We start from the raw sequence: 23065 nt of genomic DNA, 5'->3' as shown, positions 1-23065 counted from the left end.
TGTTTTTTTTTTTTAACATTCACAATCTGTAAACAAGTGTATGACAAACTTTCTGCATAGAATCAAGTTTCTATGGGTGTCATATGACCAGCACAATGACTTAAGTCCTTGATTTGTACACATGAGTTTAGGTATCTGTTCTGACATGGATAAACTCAGGAATGATAGTCTGAACTAACTCCCTCACTAAAAAACTTGATTGCGTTTCCCCATAACTGAAAACAAAATAGATGTCAACAGCTCATACTAAATGTAATCTTTAATCAACACTTCACTAGGGTCAGACAAGTTTAACATTTTATAGGACAAGCACTTCACTAGGGGACAAAGTACAATTAAATGTATTTTAGCATACATCTTTACAACTTACAACAACAACAACAAAAAAAGTTACAACAGATTTCAAGCTTTAATATCATTAAACATCAATATCTATATTAGTTTTATATATATATAGATCTATATATATATATATATATATATATATATTACATATTGCCTTATCATCATGTCCAAACACAATGGGGTCAAAGGTTTGTCATGTTAGGTCAACAAGTTCATCAACACAAATGACAGCGCAGCACAGGGAAAAAAAATTGTGTAACACTTCAAGTGAATTGAATGGTAAACTGGAGTATGACTTAAATGAACTGAAACTTACTGTTGTAAATTTCACATGTAATGTGAAAGAGAGACTGAGGTATGAATGTACACAATTTTTGCTCTACTTTTGTTCTATTGTTTTTTTGTAATGCACTATTGTAAAACAAATTTTTCTCAAGGATAACAAAGATGATTATCTTTCATCTTCTTTCCAATAAAAAATGAAGAGATTTAATAATATTGCCAGATAATCCTCAGAGAACATGGTATAATAATATTGCCAGGTAATCCCCAAAGAACATGGTATAATAATATTGCCAGGTAATCCCCAGAGAACATGGTATAAAAAAAAAGTGATAAACAGGGAAAAAAAAAAAAAGTATTCTAACAAAACTGATAACCAGACAATCACCTGTTAACTTCTAAATTGGGTCAATAAGTCAAGGTTCACAATCAATTCAACAATGTAAGAGAACAAAAAATCAATTAACCAAAAAAAAAAAAAAAAGATATATGTACAGAAATAGGACAAATGAAAACTAATGAAGTTATGGAACAATTTAGTAAGTGAAAAGGATTTTTGTATAAATATCTCCACCAATGAAAAATCATTTGTTAAAACCCTTTCCTTAACCACAACCTTATTTTCCACTCTTTATTTAACCACATACTTCCTTAATAGAATTTGAAATAGCTTGTATAGTGGTTAGTGCCTAGATCTATACTGTTCTTGTTAGAATGTGCCAATGAAACATGTTGATTATTGCAAAGGAAAGGCAAATCTACATAGTCTATAATCACTGTGACACGTTTATAGTAAATACTGGTCTAGGAAGTAAAAAGAATTTGCATGCCATCACAAAGAAAATAGTCAGTCCTAAAAGGAAACACTTATAAATTTGACAAAAGAATTTGCATGCAACATTTAAAGCTAAAAGTTACATTCAATGTAACCTGCAATCAAAGAACTTTAACCAAAATTTGTACTCAAGAAGCAGAAGTAAAAATTAAATTGATCAACTAGATCTATGTTAAACAGACATAAGCCTGCAATTGTAACATAGAAATAATGTACAAGTTATTTCCCTTATTCAATATTAAAGAAAATGATTGATTACTAATTGAGTATTTTTGTTTATTGATTATGTTTTTTTAGGTAGAACAAATAATCGTTTAAAGTATTATCAACCTGATCTGAGAATGTGTGAGGGAGAAATAGCATAGACAGTAAAGAAAGAAAATGCTGTATTAAATGAAAACAAAAATTGGATTTTAACAGCTTTAGTATCTATTTGTAATGATCAATGCATAAAAACCTTCTATTTCATTATCTGAGACAGACTCTAACACTTAGTTTGCAATATTATAATAAAAACAATAAATTGTAGTTACAATCAAAACTTGAAATGTAAACAAAAATAAATTGTACTGCCTAGGTAAAAATTTAGTGCAGTTATAAACTACATTTATCAATGATATTAATAAAAATGTACTGTATGATCTAGAATTATTCTAGATATAGATCTAGGTCTAGACTGACTATAATAGAGACTCCTAGAGTCTTAGACTGTCTATTTTTATTAGACTAAAGACTTGACTTAGATCTAGATTCTAGATATAAAATAATTAGTAGATCTATGTATTGTTGGTATAGCTACAGGACTAGATCTAGATAGTATATAGACATTATAATAGTAATATAGACTTTATAGACTATATCATATGATCTAAATGAACCTCATTCACCAATTGTAAGCGAACAACATTTAGTCACGTTATAATATTGATAAAACAATGGAAAAAAACTGTCATTATGATAGCCATTGTGTATTAAAATTAGATCTTAATTTGTATAGAAGAGATAGAGTGGTTAAATGTTGTTTGTTTACTATTGGTGAATGAGGTCCATTAATCTAAATGCCTTTGGAGTAGACCTAAATCTAGATTTGATCTTGGATTTATAGATCTAGATATAATAATAATGGCAATGTCTAGGATTCTGAAGATTAAGCATTCTAATGATAATCTAGATTCATTCATTTTTTTAAATTATAAATTTGTTAATTAAATATTTAAAATGTACATCCTAGTCCCCAATGGCTGGTAGGAAATGGCAGTGGGCAAGGTTTGAATTTGGGTTCATTGTTATGAAAGTCCAATATCACATTGTCATTATGAATATAAATTTTGAATGTAAATCCTGAACAAATGTTTTTTCTCACTTAATAAAAACAGTATTCTGTCTCAAACTTTTCTTCATTCTTAAAATAGTATGAACTGTAAGTCAATTATTAAATTTAAAACAAAATGCATTTTTTTTTTTGTTTCACAAATTAGCTCTGTTAGATTAGAGTCTGATTAGAACATGGAACTCTAGGCTTAGACAATTGTCTATTGACTCTAGACTCTAATAATCTATTAGAATCTATATATTATATATAGACTATTATAGAATAGATCACATATTCATGCATTTCTGTTGAAAATTTCATTTAAATATCTTTAATGGTTAAAAAGTTATAACCATTTAAGTGTCAACCTATTTTTTTTGTCGTTTTCAAAATATCGACCCACATTTAAGAAATTAAAAAAAAAAAAGTTTCAACTTCTATCTCAGAATGATAAGGAAGAAACAAATAACACATAATCATGCATTTCTGTTGAAAATTTCATTCAATTATCTCTATTAGTTTAAAAGTTATGACCATTTATGTGTGAATATGTATTCTGTTTCTGTCGTTTTTCAACACCGACCGCTACATCGAGGGCTTAACTCAAAAAAGTGTTAATAGATATCTCAGATTTAAAATTGTCATAATTATCAGAACATAATTGTGCATTTCTATAGAAAATTTCATTACATTATTATCTTTAAGCGTTAAAAAGTTATAGCAGTTTAAATGTATAAGCTCCTCCTTTAAATCACAATTTTTTGGGTATTTTAATAGGCTAATTTTCCGACACTAAAATGATCATAACTTATGTTCTAATTAACCTAGAAGCATAAATGAGGTATCAATGAACTCCATTCAAAAAGATCTATCTAACTATACTAGTTTCATTTAGATTCATCAAAGTTGAAATTTTTATCAAAGTACCTAAATTCTATACTATAGATCTACTCATCTAGATCTAGATTCAAATATATAATATAGACTAATTCAATTATTTTTAAAAAGAAACACACACAATACCTGATACATGTTCATTTTAAATGTTTTTATCTCAATCTAGCAGATTTAGATCTATACAGACTAGATTTAGTTCTAGATATAAAAAAAAATATTTTGAAAAAGATAATAGAGCTATGCAAATGGTGAAATTGGACATCAACAACTTGAGTTTGAGCAAGACTAACTTTAAGACAACTGAACAAGTCACTTACATTTGACGCTAATCCAAGTAAACACAGTACAAAAAAGATGTTCATTGTAGATCTAGTGTCCATAGCTGAAATGATTTGTAAATAGATCTAGTCTATATTAATTAATAACTGTTTAAATTAGGTAAACATAATACTATAATAGATATGCAGTGGTTACATAAATAAATATTACACACAGAGTGACAGGGTGCCTGTGTTGCATCGAACCATACTCCTGGTTACAATATTTACCCTTAACCCGGAAGTCGTGTAACTGGTGATCGTGTTTGTAGGCGTGACCAAAGTTTGTTTTTCAGTCGCCCGGAAAAAAAAAATACAGGTAGGCAGAGGACGTTTTATAATCGTCCATGAAATGTGCTTTTAAATTGGACTTTTATATGTTTCGCTGCTTTGGGCTGTTTGGGGAAATGGTGGGTGTGAGAGAGGTACCGAAGGATAGGAAAATACTTGAGATAATGTGGACAGAATAGAGAATTGATTGACGTTTCTATTAATATTCGATATTTTTTTAAAAAACCTGTTGTAACGTCATTTGTTATTTTAATAACTTGAAGATCTTCTACAGTCTACACTTTTACACAATGACGAGTACTTTTACTTCTACTAGAAGAACAAAAAAAAAAAGAAAGAGAAAACATCTTATTCTTAAATAGAATCGATTACAAAGAGAAGTGTATTTAAGTGTTGAAAGAAATGAAACTTAAATCGTAAATCAAAGGAAGTTTAACTATTGATTTGATAAATAGGCCTACCTAAATGGAACCAACTGATGGCCAAACGTGCTGGGAACGGGCTATAAACTAAAAAAAAAAATTTGACGGGCCATAATATTTTTTTTATTAATAAAAAGTCAGAAATATGTCACACAAGAAGACGAAGAAACTGAAATGTTAATCCGTCAATCTATTTCAGACACAGCTTTCTCTAACTTTCCTTATTGAAAAAAAAAAAAAGCTGTTCACAGATATACGAAGATGCAAACATTGCCAGGGCCGAATTAAGACTCGATAAGGCTCTTGGAATAAGTTATTTGGGATATATTATATTTCCTATAGGTAATTTCAGCACCGAACATTGCACATATTCTCTGAGAATAAGATATACATTTAGAAAACTTTTTTTTTTTTTTTTTTACAAATCTTGCAAAACTCTACTTTTAAAACATTTAGCGATAATTTGAAGTTTGAAAGTTCAATTAAAGTTGCTGTTTAGGGCCTTATGCTTTTTTTAAAAAAAAATTATGTTGTCTTATAGATTACAGACGTTACTTCAAAAAAAAAAAAAAGAGGATAATTACGTCCTACGCATTTCATGTCAGTCTGGCCATGCATGTTAATCAGTGACTTAAACTCTGCTAAGTCGTTGGTTTTCCTTTTTGATTCCGGCAACCCATTTCATTATCTAATGGCACTAGGGAAGAAGGAACACTTGTGCGAATTTGTCCTATCATACGGAATAAGAAATGTTCCTCTATCTTTTTGTTTTCCTGAGTTAGTTCTTTCTTCTCTCCACTCCGTAATTTACGATAATTTTAAAAAAAGAAAGCTTTGATTGTTCGCGCTCCTTACGGAAGAATGAATTTATTTTTTTTAAATAAAAAAATGTTGCTGAATCAATTTCATAAGTAAACTGAAAAGATTAAGAAAAAAAAAAGGAAATTATTTTTTTTTTTTAATAATTAGGGCCTATTAGCAAAGTTGATTACAAAATATTTGCTTTTTTTTAATTTAAAAAAATCAAGATGTCCTTTTTTATGAATCTCGAAAGAAATCTGTAACTGTTATTTTACAAACAACAAATACACTTGTTTATATATTATACACGCAGCACAAGAAAGCAGATTCTGATAAAAGAAAATATCAAGGTGGATTTATCACTCTGCATCCGCGTTAAAAGTTCCCCTTTCAGACCTTGAGATTAATATGGCAGATGATTTAAAGTTAATCTTTTTCTGTGGCCCAAGGCTAACGAGGGTGTCATGTTGCCAACACAACGACCAACCTCCTTTACTTTTCCCCATTTTATGTCAGGTACCCAAAAAGAGCTGGGCGGATTCAGAGGTTCCCAAAGATCCCAAAATTAAAAATCCCAGTCTTCATCAGGTTTCGAACCTCGGTTCGAAAGCCAAGCGCTTTACCGCTCAACCACCGCGTCTCCTTGCATCTGCATTATCTGCTTCTTGCCTTGTTTAGCCCCCTGGATGACAAAGTGGTCATCGAACCATGATGGACGAACTATAGTAAGTGTTTGGTAATAGCAATAACAAATGTTTTCTCTTTTCTATGCTAATGTTCTCTTTGAACGAATAATATGCCTAATGATAAGACCCCTTTTCACCCTATTCAAAAGCAAAGTTAGTAACGCTTCCTGTTTATCGATTATTCAACAATGTCATTGCTAATGCTGAATGAAGGCTTGGCAAAATTTGGACCGAAAACCAGATCATTAAAATCAAAATCTGGTTACTTTAAAACTTGGAGAGATTTGGCTATAGCTTATTTTGACTGCATTATTTTTGTTATTTATTTAGGTAATTAAATGTATCATCATGGTATGCTATTTTGACCAATTGCAGGTTTTTGTGACCAGATTGCTCGACCTAAATTATATATTGCTTTGATTTTGTCTAACTTCTTTTTCTTCGGTGTCGGAACAAGTTGGAGGGAATAGATAACTAGATCTATATCTGAGATTAATGGTGCAGTGGTTTCCAGATAAGGCAGTTCTTATTGTTGTCTGTCTACTAAAGGTGTGTTCTAGGGTCAGTTTCATGTTCGGGCCGCTTCATTATAGTATTCACTTTGAAGGACGTGGTCATTATTCTCTGATTTTGTCTGATCCAATCACAAAAATATAAAATACTCTAAAGCAATGTTTGAATGGACTTATACATAATGCCATAACTTTATTCACGATAATATCTCAAACTTGCGATATGATAAATTCTAAACTGACCATTTCGTATAGAAGCGAATCGCAATTCTGAGTGTGTCTGGTTGCTGGGTTTGATTTTTTTTTTAACTTTCAATGCATTCACAATATTTTGCAACACCACACTATCTTCGTTGTCTCGACTCTGCTTTCAAACCTTGCTACTGATAAAAGCTTCATAGTAGACCTAAGCGTAGGCCTACGTACAGTGTTTGTCTTTCTACCTGTTGTGAAGCATGAAAGTCAAAAGAATTGGAAATCCTCAGCCCCCCCCCCCCGCCCGCGAGTAGGCCTAATACCCGCGATTAAAAAAAAATGAGATAAATGTAAATCTACTAATTGTTGGTTGACTAGACGAAAAAATTGATATCGTTTGTAATAACGAGTAACCTTTTTTTTATTTCGTTCACTGCTTTTAAGTAATGCATACACTTGTGAGGCGTCAGGCTTCTCGGAACGCTAGGCCGTGGGCGGTCGTCGCCTACGCCTTGCGCCACCTTTAGTGCTCATGTTAAACTGGCGCAGAGAATAGAATTAATTATCAAGACTCGCAGCTCTTGGTTTAGTGACACAGCTAATGCTTCTCCATTCCCACAATTCCCCCAATCATTCAAAATGACGACTAGTTACGAATCAATTTTTTAATGCTTTTCGAATACATTTGCCAATTTTCACAAAGTGCCTTCATTGTACGTGAATTTTTCTATGAGACCTACTTGCTGGAGTTTGAGAATCGCTGTCTTACCTGCGTATGATTGGTATTGATGTACGGTACGTATACATAGGTTGTTGTTTTTTGAAAAAGATTTTGTTTATTATCCTTTGCATTGCTTGCTCAGTGCCTGCGTTAAATATGAACTACTGTAAGCGTACCCCCCCCCCCCCCGAGGAAACGTCTGTTAGTGGAGTCCTTTCACGGACTATGTCGGTCGCATAATAGGAAAGAGCTTTTAAAGGAGCTCTTCGGGGTGCGCGACCCTCGACCTCTTAAATCTAGCAACTAAAGTGTCAGAGGGTCAACAAAATAATAAGACCCAAACCCAGAATGGCTTCGAACATCAAATTTAGCGAGAAGTTGGAGGATCAATCCAGTGAATGCAAAGGGGGGGGGGATCCTTCTCAATGCCATAGTTATGGATTCAAATTATTTAGTGTTGCTTGTATTTTCAATAATCTCGGACCCAGCCATAGTTTTAGAGGAGAGGTTCTGACATGCAGAAGGACCTGATAGATGAACTATGCTAGGTGTCATATTTGAAGTTGTTCCGCCTTGAAACGTGAAGCCCTTAACTTAGGTGTATCCTTTTTAAGCTAAAATAAGTAAAAATAAGTATTTGGGTAGGTTAATCCTTTATTTTCATATAATGGACTTGCCCCATATAGTATGATAATAGATACGCCCCTGATAGACACAGAAAAAGTTTTTTTTTTTAGAATGCTGTGTTTCTTGATTGAGCTTTACGTTAAACTTAATCATCACTGTTGACATTTCGTAAGACACTTTGTTTTTTAATTGATGTTGAAGATAGCTCAAGTGATGTACTCTTGTTAATTACTTGAACACTTTGAGTGTCTTTTCTTCTCCTAATTTTCGCTTCGCTGTTTATGTAATCATTCATATTTCGTTGTTGTCTTTTGTTGAGTGAGGGGTGGGAGGAGATGAGGACGGCTCGATTTTTTTAATGACGTCATCAAAAACTGCGCTGGTTGATTTCCACTGTCTGGAATGTCTGGTACTGTCATCGTGCTAAACATGTGTTGTGCTTATGCTCCAAAATGACATCATCACGAGACTAAAACTATAGGTTCATTGTTGTTGTTTTTTTAGTATCACCGGATGTGTTTAAATTATTATTTTAAAACACATGCCGTAAGGGCGATCCGAGAATGACATCATCAATAATAGCGCAACTAGGCTAACATCATGTGTCGAACATACCATCCAGTAATCGGCTAAAGGTCGTTTATCTCCTTACGCGCGAAGGTCACATATTAATGCGTTCATTTCTGGTAGAATTAATAAATAGGAGCTCAACCTTTCAATAAATTGAAGTATACGTCCGTATTTTATTATTTTAACTGTGAATAGACCTTGATTTTAATGATTTAACTGTATAGAGTTTAGCCCTTGTTATGTAGAGAGAGAGAGAGAGAGTAGTCCTTAAGGGAATGCAGGCACGACATGGCCTAAAATTGTGCCGATGTGCCTAAAACCAAAACCAAACCAAACCGTACTTTATAAGATAAATTAATAGGCAATTTAAACTAAAAAAAAATGAAAATGCTATTTTTTATAAAAATGCTAATGATTGTCATTTTAGCATTACTAGTTCAATTAATATTAAAAAGAATTATTAAATCATATTTTGTATTTTTTTTTCTTAGTTTTAAGTGCTAATTTTAGTAATAATAATTATTTTTACTATTGCATGATTATTTAGTCATCTCTACAGATGTGAGAATATTGTTATCTACATGGCATGACAAATTAAAAAAAGCATCGCAAATCACTCGAACACAGCTACCATCTCTTGAAGAGCTTTTTCATGAAAGATGCTTTTCCAAAACACTCACGAATCTTAAAGATAACCTGCACCCATTAAACCACTGTTACTTCAGATATGAACGAAGTGGTCGTCTCCTTTCCATTAGCACTAAAACTTACTAACTTAGACTTATGTCCTCCGGCGCCGTTCGGCGCATTGGGCAGCAAGATGTCTCCATAAAGATCTGTCGTTGGCAATGTCTGAAGCCTCTCCTCCCACCTGGAGTCCACTGTTCTGAGGTCCTCCATGAAGGTGTGGCGCCAAGTAATACGAGGACTTCCCTGTTTGCGCTTTCCTCGTATTGGCATCCATGTCATCGCAACTCTTGGTATACGTAATACATTTTGTCGTAGAACATGTCCCGCACACCTCATGCGACGCTCTGTCACAACATCACTAAGTGTTCGACTCCCAGTTCGGCAAAGGATTTCCTTGTTTGAGACCCGATCTGTGTAACTGACTCCTAAAAAAGAAAGATTAAAAAAACTCTTTTATCCCACTTTCGGTCAGAGTGTTACAAGATCATCTGTCGTCATCGAGAAGTACATAAAGCGCTGGTTGTGAGTGTGTAGGCTTATGTGTTTCGTGGGTGAATGTTGTTCGTATTTGCATTTACATTGTTATTGTACAGAAGTTACGCTGAGATGGGTATCGGTCAATTATAGTCAAACTGAATTTCCATTTGATCGGACCAATACAAATGATCTCATCTTGTAACGGCTCTGTCTGAACGAGATGCGAAAAATATATATAGGTCGCAATTGGGTTTGCGTAGTCATGTGAAACACTGCAGTCATCATTAATCTTAGGAATGGAAGACATTGCCATTATTAGTTTCATTGTAGATAAGCTTTTTTTTTTTTTTTTAAATCAACCGCTGTCTCCGCACAGCTCTTTGGATCCACTGGCCCAATATCACCAAGCAAAAGCAACCTTCTAGGAAATGACTTTTATCTATTTCTTACATTCAGGGGCGTAGCTACGAATTTTATATCGTTTTGGGGACCGGGGTGGGGGCTTGGCCTCTTGGGGGCCCCTGCATTTAGCGTAATATTTAATTTTTAATGTAAAAAACACTCATTGGGAGGCACCTCTCAAGTGAGGGCCCGGGTGGGGAGATATTCAAATTCTCCTGCCCCCCACCCTAGCTACGCCACCGCTTACATTTGCACAGAGTAAAACGTTATCTTATCCTAAACAAGAAAACGGTGTTTAAAATACGTTTTAAAAGAAACGAAGCTTAAAGAGTAGTGTATCAATTAGTTTGGACCAGTCATGTAATTAAATGTGTAATAGATCTAGACTAACAATAAAAAATCATTTATAAAAATTAAAAAAAGGAGAAACGACCGGAATTCGAACTCATGGTTCAAGCCTTCTCAGGCCAACACAGTAACCATTCTGCTAGCAGAGAGCTAAAATACTAGTGTTTTTTTTTTGTTGTTGTTTTTTTTGCGTAACAATTATTATAAAATAGGCTACATTATTTCAATCGCTAAATATAATGTAGTTACTAAATATTTAGGTCTTTAAATGGCAATGATAGTCTTGCATTCAGAAATAGTTATTGTCGATACGAAGCGAGACCGAGTCTGGGCCCATCACAAAGACTAAGTATTTTGTAAGATAATTTCCCCCGCCAATGCACTGCGCCCACTCGATTTGACAGAGGTCGGAACTTGAAACCCTTGATACAATAACCATGCGCTTTACCACTCGGGCCACCAAGTTTTATAATTAGCAGGGTACACCTATAAAACACGGCAGTTTTGTGAGTCAACCTGCCTCTTTTACCTAAACTAAAAATACTACACGGTTGAGAAACTCAGTACTCGAGATATCTAAATATATGTGGATTTGGTCCGGATTAATTTCCCATTTTTTTTTTACTTGCTGTTATGTGTGCGTTTATATCTTATCTTGATATTCAAATTGTACTCGTACGATCTACCCAACCAATCAGCTGTCAGCTGCTAACTTTATGAATTAAGCAATGTGTAGTTTTTAATTTTAAAAAAAAAAGCGTACAGGGAACTAATATGCATTAAATAATGCAAGAGGGGAACTCAAAAACACTGTGGGGTCATACACTTCACCGCTTTCTCTGTTTAAAAAAAGACAACGGGAATGACAACTTTTTCCAGAACGATGCCGAAAGCGGTTCACCCCAGAAATCGAACCCTTAAACTTATCAATATTGTACAAATGTGGGGCCTGTCACGACAGACGTGCTGGACGCGAGAAGAAATTGTAGGCAAGTGGCACAACTTAAAATAACTTAGCATTGCATCTATTTTCAATAATCTCGGACCCAGACAATAGTTATAGAGGATTAGGACTTGTTTTCAGTGTTAGCTTCACAAAGGCCTCTCTGCTAAGGGTGCCACTATGAGCATGTGGAAACATTAGTCATTAGGCTTACTATATGAAGTATCGTTTGCAATTCTGTAAAAAAAAATTATTAACACTTTACCAGAAACTTTAGCTAAGACAAAAAATTTATCAGATCTAATAACAACAAACAATAGAGAAAAGAATACTTTTTTAAAAACAAAGCTTATGTAACGGAAGGAACCGCTTAGTATTTATCTGAATATTAAAGGGGTTTGTGGCCTCGCCTGCCCTCTTCTAAATCCGGTCCTGGGTTGATTCTATCTCTTTTCCAACTCCACCGAGTCGGGCAACATATCTCAAAAATTAACATATATCATTTAAGACACGTAAATAATTATACAAAGAGCGTGAGTTCTGTACGAGTTCTGTACGAATTTGTCCCCCCCCCCCTTTTTTTTTTTTTTGCGGTTCAGGGGGATGTCCCCCAACGCTTCCCCTCTCGTAGCCACCTTTGAGGACGAGTAATGGAGAAAAAAAAATGAATGAGAGAAAGAAAGAATTCAAAGAGAGGAACTTTATGTAAAAGAGAGAAAGGAGACAAAAAGAGAAGTGAGTTAGATAGAAACATAAAAGAGACAGAAAGAATGAAAAACACATTGTAGCCTACCCAATCTCTCTGTGGTGATATTTGTTCTTCTCAACTAAGGCCTACAAATAAATAAAAAAAAAAAAGTCATACGCTGATTGCGCGCTATAATATTCTTATCTACAAAAACTTATCCAACAAATGTTCTTCTTATATCGTATAATAAGCCTATTTAGGCCACTGCTTTCTTGGAATTGTGTATTTGGAAATAATGAAGAAAAATGAACTGGGAAGGGAGGAAATTCAAATATTAATATCTATTTTCGTAATTTTTATGGTTAAGTGGCCTAATAATTACTTTTCTGAAAGAGTACATGCTTGTTCTCTTGTACCTCTGCCCACGGTATTGTATAAAACGCAATGCTCTGTTTTGCGTCTACTCTAGGTGGTCCCATAACATTTGTTATACATAGGCTACTATATATGTAGGCTACAAAAACTTGCTGATCGAGTCTATCCAGAATCACAGTGCGGCTTTCGCTCATAGAGATCAACAATTGACATGATTGTCTCCATCCGTCAACTTCAGGAAAAGTCAAAGAGCAAAGAATGCCTTTTACATTGCATTCATCGATCTGACAAAGGCCTTTGATCTAGTCAGCAGAGAAGACCTCTTTAAAATCTTACACCCAAGCTGCTAAATATTATTGTCTCTTTCCGCCAAAATATGATGGGTACAGTGCAGTTCAACGGTGCCTGTTCCGAAAGTTTCAGTATAAACAGTGGAGTCAAACAAGGATGTGTCCTGGCCCCAACCTTCTTTGGAATACTCTTTTCACTGCTAATCCACCACGCGTTTGACAAATTCACCGTAGGCATATATCTTCATTCCAGAATCGATGGCAAACTTCTAAATAATGCTAGACTGAGAGTCAAAACTAAAATCAGAACCACCCTCACAAGAGATATGCTCTTCGCGGACGATGCAGTGGTAGTGGCACAATCACAAGAGGAGCTTCAGTCACTAATGTCCTGCTTCTCTAAGGCTAGCAAAGAGTATGGCCTAACCATGCACAAAGAAAACTAATGTCATGGGATCACCTGCTACAGCACCACCCTCCATCCTTATTGACGATAACAAGCTAGATGCCGTTAACTAATTCTGCTACCTTGGATCTACAATCAAAGGTGACCTGTCTCTAGAAGAGAAGATCAAAAAACGCATAGGAAAGGCTGCATCAACCTTCGCTAGACTCCGATCAAGAGTTTGGGAAAACCAGAAGCTCACCACAGCACCCAAAATGGAGGTCTACAAGGCACGCGTTCTTATCACGCTACTGTACGGCAGCGAGTCGTGGACAACCTACACAAAACAAGAGAGAACACTAAACTCATTCCACTTGCGCTGCCTTCGAAGGATTTTAAAAATAACATGGAAAGAAAGAGTGTTTAATACTGAGATCCTCGCGAGAACGGGCCTTCCCAACATCTTGACGGTCCTCGGGCAACGCCGCCTGCGCTGGCTCGGACATGTTCGCCGGATGGAGGACAATCGCATCCCGAAAATCATTCTGCTCGGCCAACTTGCGTCTGGCTCAAGAAAAACTGGTCGCCCCCACCTCCGTTACGTTGATGTGATAAAACGGGATTTAAAATCAGTGAACATTGATACTGACCATTGGGAAGATATAGCCTTAGACCACATTAGTTGGAGAGAGACGGTAACCAAGAAAGCTATGGACAGCGAGAAAACATGGGCCTCGATTCTTGAAGAAAAGCGTGCCACACGGAAAATGTCCAGCTCCTCTACCACCAAAGCGAAAGCCACCTTGACATGCAAAATATGTGGACGGGAGTGTCTCTCCAAAATAGGGCTCCACAGCCATATGAAAAAGTGTTCGAGATGAACCATAGTCGTTTTACGACTGAAGGAGGCCAATGATGATGATATATAAATATATCTATCTTTGAAATAGCGCAATCTTCATGCTTACATCAAGCTCAGAGTGCTACAGCTCCATCTTTTTTGTAGACCATGGGGGGAGAATGCCTTTATTGATATTTAGTGTAATGTTTTTCGTGCTACAATCACTATCAGTTCGGGTGGTGTCGAACTCGCCTTCCTTGATTGGTAGATGAGCGGTCCCAAAATAAAGGGCCCATACTAAATGTATTGAATAGCATCTCGTGTTATGTTATTGATTTTTCATGTATTTCCATAGAGTTATCTTTCTTGATTCAACATTTTATGGCAAATAAACGTTACTCACGTGATAACACACACACACACACACACACACACACTCACACCTCGTCACAGCGTGAGCTACTACTATTATTGGGTATCACGTTAGAGATAAAGGTCAAGTCATCGTGTCATTGCCGTGTTGTTGTATCGTCTGCCAGCGTGCATCACATTCAAGGGACAAAACTTTTAGTAGCTCACTGAGTTATCTCCCTGATATGACATTCGTCTTTAGATATCGACTGGAAAAAGGAAATAACTTTATGTAACTTGAAAACATGTATATCTATTGTTGTCGGATTTCCAAATTCTGAAAAGTTGCATGATCTTCAGTCTTAGAGATTAAACAAAACTACACTGCTTTATAATAAAGTACACAAAATTGCAAGTAACAAATTTTTGTTTCATAAAACTCTCGGCCAGTCTATATTTATTTATGTCTATGATTATAGGCCACGACTTTCGCCCGAGTTATCTCCCTAGGCAACCCATGTTTTTTAAAGTGTAATAATGTTTGCATATTAAGGCATATTTAATACTATCTGTAGCGGTGCAGCTGGCTCATTTTTACATTGTTATTTGTAGAGTATCTTAGTAAGATTCTAAAATTAAATCGTCAAATAATAGTTATTAAAAATATATGCCAAATAAGCTGAGACAGTTATCAAAGTCTGATCATAATAATTCTTGAAGACAGTGGTTCCAAAACTTTTCCGTTAGCGGAACACTTCGCACATTCTCAATATTTATCGGAACACTTTGCTTATTTATTTTAGAGAGGTTAATGATGTGGCGGCCTACTAGTTAATTAGTCTAGCAGTTACCCGGAACACCTATTCAGGTCTTGCGGAACACTAGGGTTCCACGGAAGACAGTTTGGGAAACACTGCTTTAAGATATTAAACACGAAGATGTAGAACCCAATCTCCTAAAGAAAATCTTGATGACAAAGAAATATAAGTCAATGGGACCAGTGGCGTTACTAGGGTCGGTGTCACTCGGTGCGGACTGCACCCCCCCCCCCGCACCTGCCAAGTGACGCCACTGAATGGGACCTATCTTGATAATTGGATGTCATCTGATGAACAGGTGGTGGAAACCTTGGTTGCTCGAGTGGTCTTCGCGCTGTAATAATAAAAAAACAACAACTATAGGCGGCCATGTCTATGTTTGTAATATAAAAACAACACGCTTAGCCTCCAGCAGAACATAGTTATTTGTGATGTTGTCTATGAATGGAAGCGTTCGATGAGCCCTAAATGCCTTCGATAGAGCTCCGAGGTCTCAGATCCATACAGAAGTGTGGTGAGAACCATTGCATTATTTAAAAAAAAAAAAAAAACATAAATTAATACAATACTAAAATGGCAGACAAAAGAAAATAAAGCAAGCAGAGGGGAGATAATGTGTAGCTATTGATGTTCCAAAAATACAAAGAGAAATAGTGAAGATAAAAGCACTTTTAAGGGAGATAATCAAAAGTCAACTCTCAATTTTTACTAGACCAACATGTCTGTATTGTTTGCCTTGATTTTAAGAAAAGGCAATACTTAAAAGATAACATTGTCCCCACTCGGCAACAACTACGTCAGACTGGTCTCAAGTGGTCAAGTTTTATATTTTTGAAAAATATACCTAGAGGCATATACAGAATATCTTACCTCAGGCAGACATAAATATAGGTTTCGGATTTATTTGAATGCTAAGGCATAATATCATATGTGCTGGCAATTAATGAAAGTACCAATTGGTCTCTTAGGTTAGGATAATAACAAAGATAGTGGCTAGACATATTTAAGTAAAAACCTCCATTATAGATAAAGATAGTTTTTTGTTTTTTTTTTGTTTTTTTTTCATAGACCTAGTGAGGGGTGGACTGGGTGTCAAAATCGGCCCGGTCATTTCTATACAGTCAGGCCTATACATTTCATATATGATGGACATCCAATTAAAGGCATGCCTGCCCTAAAATCAATACTAAGTTTCAGTATCGATAACTGTACACATGCATACAGTGAGCTCTATATTTTTATAAGAAATTTAGGTCTTATGTTGTAAAAATGTTTGTAAAATGTTTGACATGTTTCGGATGTTCCTTCAGAGTTGAAGATAATTACTTCCTAGTCCATACCTCCCGCAGGACGACGGGGGATGGGAGCGGGCAGGGTTTGAACCCGGGACTATCGATAAGTCCGAACGACAATCCAGCGCGCAAACCGCACGACCAGGCAGCCATGTTGCTTTTTAATCACTCAGTGTGTAGCCCCTAAAAGGATGAAGCCCACTACTAGTAGCACTGTCATTATATCGGAAAGTTAGTTATTTCACTGTGGAGAGATTTCTTTTAAACATGATGCTCAGAAGACCGCTTTCATAAAAAAAAAACATTATAAAACTTTAAACAATTGAATACATAGTGGGATCCATGAGGTCTTTTCGGTGGCCCTACCGGCCCATTCAGGTACCGGCCCACCGGGCATTTGCCCAAATGCCCATATAGCCAGTCCGCCCCTGCAAGTGACCATCCAGTGAAGAATTTAGAAATAAAATTAAAATGGTGAGGAGAATGTAGCGGCTTAAAATTCTCCAAACATGATTAATTCATTATTTCAATGAATCTCAAGTTTTAAAAATAGTATCTTCTAGCGACTCAACTCCGAATATCTTTTAATAATTTAGTGTCTCTAAATTTGATCGCCAAACAGTGGTGTAGTGTCTTGAAACAATTAATGTTATTTGACGTTGACTTACCCGATTAGGCATGAACAACTTACGTACCGAATTGATGAGTAGGAAAATGACATTTGGACTATAAGGACGATGGCAATTGTTAACTCTTTCTCTCCGTAATTATTTACCACATTCTGGTGGAATCAACGCTGGTATCGTCAGTTAGGAGAGAAAGAGTAGATATGGTTTTGTTGAGATGATAGATAAGAATACTGTCTTGTAATAACGGTCCCTAAAGGGTATTAATGAACTGAGGGCTCAATTTATTGAGGGGGGGTGTTATGAAATCATGACCTAGGCTTTTGAGTTAGTGCTAATGCTGTACTAAGGAAGTAGGCCAGACTTGTGAAATAAGGTTTCTGCACGTTAGGCTAAAAAGCATCATGACACAAGAACCCGAGTAGTTTGTTAATGAGGGACTTTTCTTATCCCTTGAATTTGGATACATGGCGTGTCCCGCACAGTTAGCCTAGTATAGAAAAGGAAAATGGCGGGGGTCTTAGTGTACGCGGTCTCTTGCCGCGAGTCTGACCCACCCGTCAGACAGAACAGTGTACACTGTTCTCATTCAGGCCGGTGAAAGGGAGCTCTTGTTCACTTTTGCCGGCCTAGAGTTCCAAGAACCGAAGGCTCAACTCTACATGACAGTTTCAAGAAGAAGAAGAAGGATACATTTATGTGTTACAAGAATGCTTCACGTCACTCTCTTTTCACATTTTTAGTTTGTTTTGTTTTACATGCTTTGGTTGTTACTTCAAAATAGCCCAAACATCACAAAAAGGACGTCCTGGTGGTGGTGGGGGGGGGGGGGATGGGATGGGCAGGCTGGCAGAGTTCGAACCCGGGACAACTGAGACGACCCTTCAGTGTGCATAACACACGAATAGGCGGCCATCACGTGTTATGCTTTACTCTTTTAGTTATATCAAAGTAATGTGAGAAACTAATTAAGCTTGTTATTGCACTGTAGATTTTTTGTTTTCCAAATTGAGGTTTTCTATAGCCCCTGATTCTACTTAAATGTAGAAGTACTATACGTTATTCAATCTACGTTTGCATGCATGCGTTCAGTTTTATGCACATCATATGCAATCAAGTTGTGGGCCGAATAGTAGGCCTATGGTAATGCCAGGGCCGATTTTGACACCCAGTCAGCCCCTGATATCTACAACGTGTAGGTACTGGTTGTGCAGACCTTTATTTGACACTTTGTTTTCTAAAGTTCTGTTCAATTTAATTCTCCCTCCAATCTTAAAATGTTAAATTTCTACTTTTGCCACAGCTTACTGCAAGCTGTGTGTAATGTAATTTATAAGACCAAAAGTAATTGAAATAGTTAAACAAGGGACATAATAATTAAAAGTAATCTTACTAATGCACTAGTAGGTTAGCTCCCCTTAATTAAAAAAACAACAACTGCACTTGTAAACAGCATTTACTAAGAGTTTCTCTTAAATTTAAAATTGTCTACCCCATCACCGTTCCTTTTTTTTTTTTTAAATATTTAAATGTTATACAAAAGTCGGGGGGGGGGGGGGTGGAGCTAATAATTCAAACAAAGCCAAAAAATAAACAAAATGAAAAGATACTATTCATAGAGAATAACACAGTTTATTATATAGAATCTATATGCCAGAATTTTTTTTAAATGTATACCTCAGTTGTTGACTATATGTTACTCTAATTATTGTAAATAATGTTACCTATATGAAATAACACTTCCTTGACATGACCTTGGTATTGCATCATGGGACAGTATATTTGCTTACATATATTCATATTCAATGACCAACAAGTATTGAACAAACGTAAAGAACTAAGACACAAGACACTAACTACTTTGTACTTACAGGTAAATCTACAAGAAAAAATTTACATTAAAGAAGATGTTCAGATGAAATACAGAAAAGACCTTAGTCCAAACTGTTTGCATTTCATTTTCTTTAAACTACTATGGATCTTTGGGCGCATAGGTATAATGGGATAAGAAAAGGTGGTCAGACTATCAAAGGTGGAGATTTCCATGGAACAACCCAGAAGAAGTTAATTAGTACACTCTCAACTACAAAGAAAACAAGGCTCAACCAATGGGCATCAGGAAGCACAAGCTGAGCTGTTCACTATGAAATGACCACTCCAAACTGAACAATATGAATTTCCCACCCGGACATGCACTTTTAAATTTTCACCTATAATAAATTCCACACACCTGCACCTCTGTAGACATTACAAACACCTTTATGAAACTGTCACTCATAGAATCATAGCCTCTTTTCAATACCCTAATTTTAATTCATCTAAGGAAGACCCAAATACCACAACAACCCAACATAAAGCAACACTCTGTATCAAAGTGAAGAACAGCTGAAAAAACAACAACAGAACATTAATTTAACTTGGGATTTAAGAATCAACAAGGAAGTTTTCTGTATGAGTAAAATAACATTTGGTACTTCTGACCACTTCATTAAAGGAACAAACTTGACTTCTATTGCTACTATTATTCTTTCTACTGGCCAATAAAAGACAAGCCAAAAATATTTTGAAACCACAACTGCTACATTTGGAAACAACAATAACATAATCTGATAAAAAAAATTACAAATATATAAGCCGATACATGTAAGTGAAAAAAAAACAAGAAATTTTTCTTTATAAAAGTTAGTAAAATGTTTTGGACAGTTTTATGAAATCGGTTAAAATATTTCATAATTTCAAGCCAGAACCATAATTTATTTACACCAATGACTAACTGCTGGTATAGTATGTAGCATTTTAACTGGTTTATAAAATTTCATGAGGTAATTCTCATCATCTCATGGCTTTGCATAGAACATACATGAACGACATGACTCTATATAAACAAACAATCTATTTCTAACCCAAACAATACTATCCAAAGTTATGTACAAACTATCTATCCAATGATCTACCATAATTTATATACACTAATGACTAACTGCTGGTATAGCCTCCAGCATTATGTCTGGTTTATAAAATCTCATGAGGTAATTCTCATCATCTCATAGCTTTGCATAGAACATACATGAACAACATGACTCATAGATAATATAAACAAACAATTAATCTAACTCTAACCAAAACAATGCTTTCAATAGCTATGTACAAACTATCTTTCAAAGGATCTACCTTGTGCTCACAGATAAGTGCATCTTATTTGAAAGAGTATAATCAGTTTCTTTTTTAGTGCTGGTAATTCAACACCCTTGAACTCAATGAGTCTCTTCACAACTGATTAATAATATTTTCTTTTTGCTTATTAATTGTTTCATTATATTTAATACAGACCTGAATTGAAAAATTTTATTTTAATTTGAGCATTTTTTTTTATGTCATGGGAAAACTTAATAAAATAATCACATTTCTTTTCAAACACACACACACTATTTGTTAAAATTATTTTCAATACTTTAATTAACAATCAATAGGTGGAATAAATAATACTTCATATTCATATAGCCAAAATACATTCCAATACTTAAAAAGAACGGATATGCAAACTGACATTATATTTATTCACTTCATCAGTACATCAAATAATAAAGCAACAACTAAATAATAATAAAACATTTAATACAAACCTGTATAATCACACTGGATGTATTTCACCCATTATATAAAGCAAAAAGTAACATAACTATATGTACACAATGACTTGAGTCTTTGAAAGATTGTGGTTTTTTGCTTTTAAATATACAAACATGCTGTGGAGATTTTTAATACATTTTGGTTGATCTTTGGATCAAAATCTGGCAATAAAAATGTCAGATGAAATCACAATAAATATTTTTAAAACGCATGTTTAATTCTACAACAAACAACACTAAAAAATGAATATTTAAAAAAAAAAAACAATATTTGACAACTTTAAAAAAATAATGACATTTGATTTTTAAAAATTGTTTTTAAAAAAGTCAAAAAAAAAAATGGAATTGCATATCATGGTTATTTATTTAATTAAAAATGTTTTAAAAAAAATGCAACAACTCAGAATATAATTTGTATAAATCAACGTTGTGGGTAAAGAAGATGTGTTTTGTTTCTCATTGTTTTAGTAAACTATTTATCATTAGTTCCATTTTTAATTCAAGATTTACACAATATCACTCTGCCAACCATGTCCTTCCTAATGGATACTTGACATTCGTTGGAGAAACAAGAAATATATATATATATTTTTTATTCCTACTATATGTTCAAATAATAGAGTAAAATTTTAAACATTCATATTTTATTTGTCATGAAAAAATAAAGAGGAAACAAAAAAAGGGCCAATATAAGAACCCAACACTTGTATTATTTAATACACACTATCCACTTATCTCATTACCCTATTTACTATCAGTGAAATTTCAGTTTGAAATAAATGGTTCAAATATTTTTTTATTTTGTTTTTGACCTTCCACCTTTTGACTATGAAGAAAGTGTGAACTAATTATAGGAATTGGAAGAGTTGTGCTCTGCTTCTGAACCGAAGGTCCAGGGCTCAAATCCTGGTGAAGACTGGGAATTTCAATTTCAGGATCTTTGGGCATCTCTAAGTCCATCTAGTGTACCTCACCTTTCTTAGGGAAAAGTAAAGGCGGTTGATTGGTTGGTATGTTGGCCACACAACACCCTCATTTACCATGTACCTCAGAAACAGATGATCTTTATATCATCTGCCCTATAGACCATTTGGTCTGAAAGGGGAGTTGTTATAAATTTTATAATTATAGGACTTCAAAAATTGGTAGTAAGTCTTTGTGCAAGCATAAAACAGCCTTGTTCATTATTTTATTCAACAACACTATTGGGCTTTATAGTGTCCTTCAAACATAGTAAGAAAACTAAATCATTAAAATAAATCTTTAAGAAGTTTATTAACTTAATAGCAGTGTGCAGTTAATTAAATTTAAAATATATATTACAAATAAAAGAAAGCCCCAAAATAATGCTATGCTAATTATTACACATTTTCAACAGCAAACATATCCATTTAGAAATGTTTAATTTCTCTCTCTTCTTATTGCAGTTTAATTTACTTTAAATGATAATTTTTGTAACTACATCACAGTGGAAAGTGATCAATGATCACTACCGATCATTGTCTCTGAAACTTAAGACTCGGATGAGATTTTAGATTTATTTTCCTATTTAAAGTAGCATTTAAAAAAAACGAAAAAAAACATACATCTATATTAAAAATATAGTTAAATAACAATAAAAGAGATTGTTTCCTTTAAAACAAATACTCATTTCAAAATGGAAGCATCATCAAATGAAACTACTCAAAATAGCAGCAGCTGCCTGTTTTTCTCTTACCAACATGGTCACTCCATGAAAGACATCATTTATCTTCCCCTGAAAGACATCATTTATCTTCCCCTGAACCTAGATTCATGAGCTTTTCTTTCTCCTTTTGCATGAAGGCCTGCAACACATCCACACAGTTTTGTCTGTTAAATCTCTTGGCATCATCAATGGGCATGAAATTCCACCTGCCAAACAGTAAAAAACCGAACATGAACCAATGGAGGTGCTTAAAATTTACCCAGTTTCATAAGGGGGAAACATTGGCTGAGTGGTTAAGCGCTTGGCTTCCATGCCTGAGGTCCTGGGTTCGAAGCTCTGTGAAGACTGGAATTTTGAGATTTTGTGGGCGTCCCTGAGTCCACCCAACTCTAATGGGTACCTAATGGGTA

General features: G+C 34.8%; 2 protein-coding genes across 5 annotated transcripts in view; both read right to left on the bottom strand.

Moving 5' to 3' along the window:
• Positions 1-4318, bottom strand: part of LOC106062551 (NPC intracellular cholesterol transporter 1-like) — a 28274-nt gene extending 23956 nt beyond the window's left edge. Inside the window, exons 1-2 of one of the 4 annotated variants that reach the window (XM_056015219.1) lie at positions 4220-4318; positions 3989-4053 (exon numbers count right to left, since the gene is read on the bottom strand). In XM_056015219.1, coding sequence (XP_055871194.1) covers positions 3989-4051 — 63 coding nt within the window. In that variant the 5' untranslated portion in view covers positions 4052-4053; positions 4220-4318. Of the gene's footprint in view, positions 1-661; positions 810-3988; positions 4054-4160 lie in introns of those variants that run through there. The other 3 variants (XM_056015217.1, XM_056015218.1, XM_056015220.1) reach the window with 3 other exon arrangements.
• A 14633-nt stretch (positions 4319-18951) lies between these two features.
• LOC106077694 (glutaminase liver isoform, mitochondrial-like) overlaps positions 18952-23065 on the bottom strand; it is a 37207-nt gene continuing 33093 nt past the window's right edge. The window contains exon 15 of the mRNA XM_056015421.1: positions 18952-22861. Within this exon, the coding sequence (XP_055871396.1) occupies positions 22735-22861 (127 nt within the window). The 3' untranslated portion in view covers positions 18952-22734. The remainder of the gene's footprint in view (positions 22862-23065) is intronic.

This window comes from Biomphalaria glabrata, chromosome 17 (assembly GCF_947242115.1).
Source record: "Biomphalaria glabrata chromosome 17, xgBioGlab47.1, whole genome shotgun sequence".
Lineage (NCBI taxonomy): Eukaryota > Metazoa > Mollusca > Gastropoda > Planorbidae > Biomphalaria > Biomphalaria glabrata.
The sequence above is the reverse complement of the archived record's forward strand: the minus strand, read 5'-3'. Positions and strand labels throughout refer to the sequence as shown.